This window comes from Micromesistius poutassou (genome assembly GCF_964030765.1).
Source record: "Micromesistius poutassou genome assembly, chromosome: 3".
NCBI classification, from domain to species: Eukaryota; Metazoa; Chordata; class Actinopteri; order Gadiformes; family Gadidae; genus Micromesistius; species Micromesistius poutassou.
Genome location: NC_140273.1, coordinates 16,888,542 through 16,891,024, shown reverse-complemented (window position 1 = coordinate 16,891,024; position 2,483 = coordinate 16,888,542). Strand labels below are relative to the sequence as shown.

The following is a 2,483-nucleotide window of genomic DNA, read 5'->3' as shown; positions in this document are numbered from 1 at the left end:
CATAAATTCTCTCAGAACAGATGGCACAAAGCAACACATTGCTTTAGATTGTCCCCTAAATAGATAAATATTAAATATTGTATCATAAACTTAGATGGATCATTAATGCACACGCCCTCAGTCTTATCTCGATAATGTCTTCCTACAAATTAAAAACAGAAATATTAGGTCAAAACCCAACTAACAAGTGCCGTGCACTGCACATCAACACTAATGTAGTGTTATCTAGATCCAAAAACATTTCTTTGACGAAATAGCTTGATAAACACACATACGCAATACCCATGCATATAGGAATACATACATATATTTAATAAATTACATAAATAAATAGCAAACTTATTAACGATTGAACTAACATTAAGTGCAATAAGATAACATAACATACTCTAGCATTGTTAAAAAAAAAAATACAACTTGTTGGATAGAGGGCCACTGTCCCGATACTTACAGCTTTAACACTGGGGGCCTTTCTTCCATTGTTCTGGTTCAAATCGTCCAGAGGTGGTGACCTCTTGCACCGTTATTAGACCACCAAAAAGTGAATCCTCAACTGGCCTTGACTGGCCTCCTTGAGTGGGACACACAGTCCACTGGTGGGTCAAAGGTCACTCAGTCCACTGGGGGATCACTCTGTCCACTGGGGGATCACTCTGACCACTGGTGGGTCACGCAGTCCACAGGTGGGTCACCCTAACCCACTAGGTAGATCCCCTGTTTGGAAGCCGCCACGTCGATCGTCCATTTGTCCAGCTGCTTCTCGGCAGTCAGCTCAGTGGTCAACTGCGTCTCTTTGTCCATCCTGGTCACCTGCCAGCACTTCCGGTATTCGGGGGTCGTTGAGGACCGTCGCTGAGGGAGCTCGAAGGTGCACGTGAGGCGGTCACCGACGCTCACGGTGAACCGACCGGCGTCGCAGTTGTAGCTGCAGGTGAGTTTGAGCTCGATGTAGATGAAGTAGTTGCCGTCCCGCGTCGCCCTGATGGAGTGTTGGCCTGCGTGGAACACGAAGAGGCTTCCCACGGAGGTCCCCGCTCCGATGCTTTGGGCGGTCCAACGCATGGTGCCGCTCGTCAGGTTGCCTGCAAGGTGGAAAGATCGGAAGATCGTGGTTAGTTATGTTCAATTGTTAAGTTAGTTAGTTAGTTAGTTGGAAGCCTTTATTGAATAAAATATGGATAAATATAGGCCTATTGATTAACAAATTACAAAATTAATGATGTTATTGATTTCAATTGTGTGTTTTTTTGACAATATTATTGTAGGCCTATGCATTAATATGGCAAATGTATAGTAAAAGGAAAATAAGAGCCTACGTATTATAAATTATTTAGGCCTACTTTAATCAAGAAAGACATCAAGCAGCCAGTCCCGTGCGATAAGAAATAGAGAGAGATGGTGCGAATGTGGAGACTTACTTTTGTCTGCTTGCAGGAAGGCAACGTTCTGCATCTGTTGACATGATAGAATAATACCAACACAGATTAGAAAACGAATGAAAAATGTAAACAACATACGAGGGGGGGGGGGGGGGGGGGGGGTGGTCGAGTGTAAACGTGCATGTGGAATAACAGAACCGACCGTGTCCACGACATCAGAGGCGTAGGGCTGAGGGCTGGATGCTGTCTTGTCGCAGAGTTGCTCTGGTTCCAAGGTTTTAGCCTGCTGCTTCATCCCAAAGAAGAGTCCCACCGTCACCACGCCGACCGCCGCGAACAGTAACACAACGGAAACAACCAGAAACACGTCCAGGCACCTCACACGTGAACTTCCACTCTTTTTGAGACTTTCGACATCCATGATCTTTTTTTGTTTTTCTTCTTTCTTCTTTTACGTGCACGGCAAATAAGTCCAGTGAGCACAGCCTCTACTCAGCCAGAAGAAACCCAAAGCCTGTGAAAATGTCTTCAGCTGCACTTCAGATGATGGACTTGTTGTCTCCTCCGGACTGTAAACGTCTGTTCTCGGTTGGCCAGGTGCAGCATGCTGACTTTTAAGAAGGAGGACAGAGGAAAAAGGAGGAAGTCATGGGTTTCCCTCTCGCCGCCTCCGCTCCGCTCTCATGTGATGAGAGTCGAGAAGGCTTTCCGTTACTCTCTCCCTGCAATGGCGCAACCGTGAGGAGGGCAGTATGGTGGAAAACGAAAGCAGTTATCAGTGTTGAGGATGGAATATATATATATAACAAAACAAATATTATGGAGGGCTAGGAGTATTTCTCTTTATATGCACCTTGGTTTAAAACTTTGTTAACTTTGTTCACACCATCGTATTTTTAATGTATACATCAATCAACTTCTACAGTGCCATATGATCCAGTGAATAATCCCATGTTTCAACACCAGCAGCAGGCTACACTGGTGATGTGATTGGTGAAAAAAGGCCGCTGGATGAAATAGGCCTACCACTTTCAACGCCCTCGGAAAGTGTACTATTTACAAATAAACCGAGACCAGTTTGCCTAACCTCTCTGGCTGGATTTT

The 2,483-nt window shown here is 45.0% G+C and overlaps 1 protein-coding gene across 1 annotated transcript; it reads right to left on the bottom strand.

Annotated features, from left to right (window-relative positions):
* Window positions 1-249: 249 nt before the first annotated feature.
* LOC311340128 (uncharacterized protein) lies at window positions 250-2,032 on the bottom strand. Its single transcript, XM_084464994.1, has 3 exons — window positions 1,582-2,032; window positions 1,419-1,452; window positions 250-1,082 (listed from the first exon to the last, which is right to left on the bottom strand). Exons 1-3 carry the CDS (start codon window positions 1,798-1,800, stop codon window positions 694-696), a joined length of 642 nt encoding a protein of 213 aa, XP_084321120.1. The 5' UTR covers window positions 1,801-2,032; the 3' UTR covers window positions 250-693.
* Window positions 2,033-2,483: the final 451 nt, after the last annotated feature.

Coding starts and splice junctions, on each gene's coding strand:
- LOC311340128 (XM_084464994.1), bottom strand. CDS start 1,800: ATGGATGTCGAAAGTCTCAAAAAGAGTGGAAGTTCACGTGTGAGGTGC. Junction 1,453..1,581: donor CCTCTGATGTCGTGGACACG/GTCGGTTCTGTT, acceptor TCATGTCAACAG/ATGCAGAACGTTGCCTTCCT. Junction 1,083..1,418: donor CTTCCTGCAAGCAGACAAAA/GTAAGTCTCCAC, acceptor TCCACCTTGCAG/GCAACCTGACGAGCGGCACC.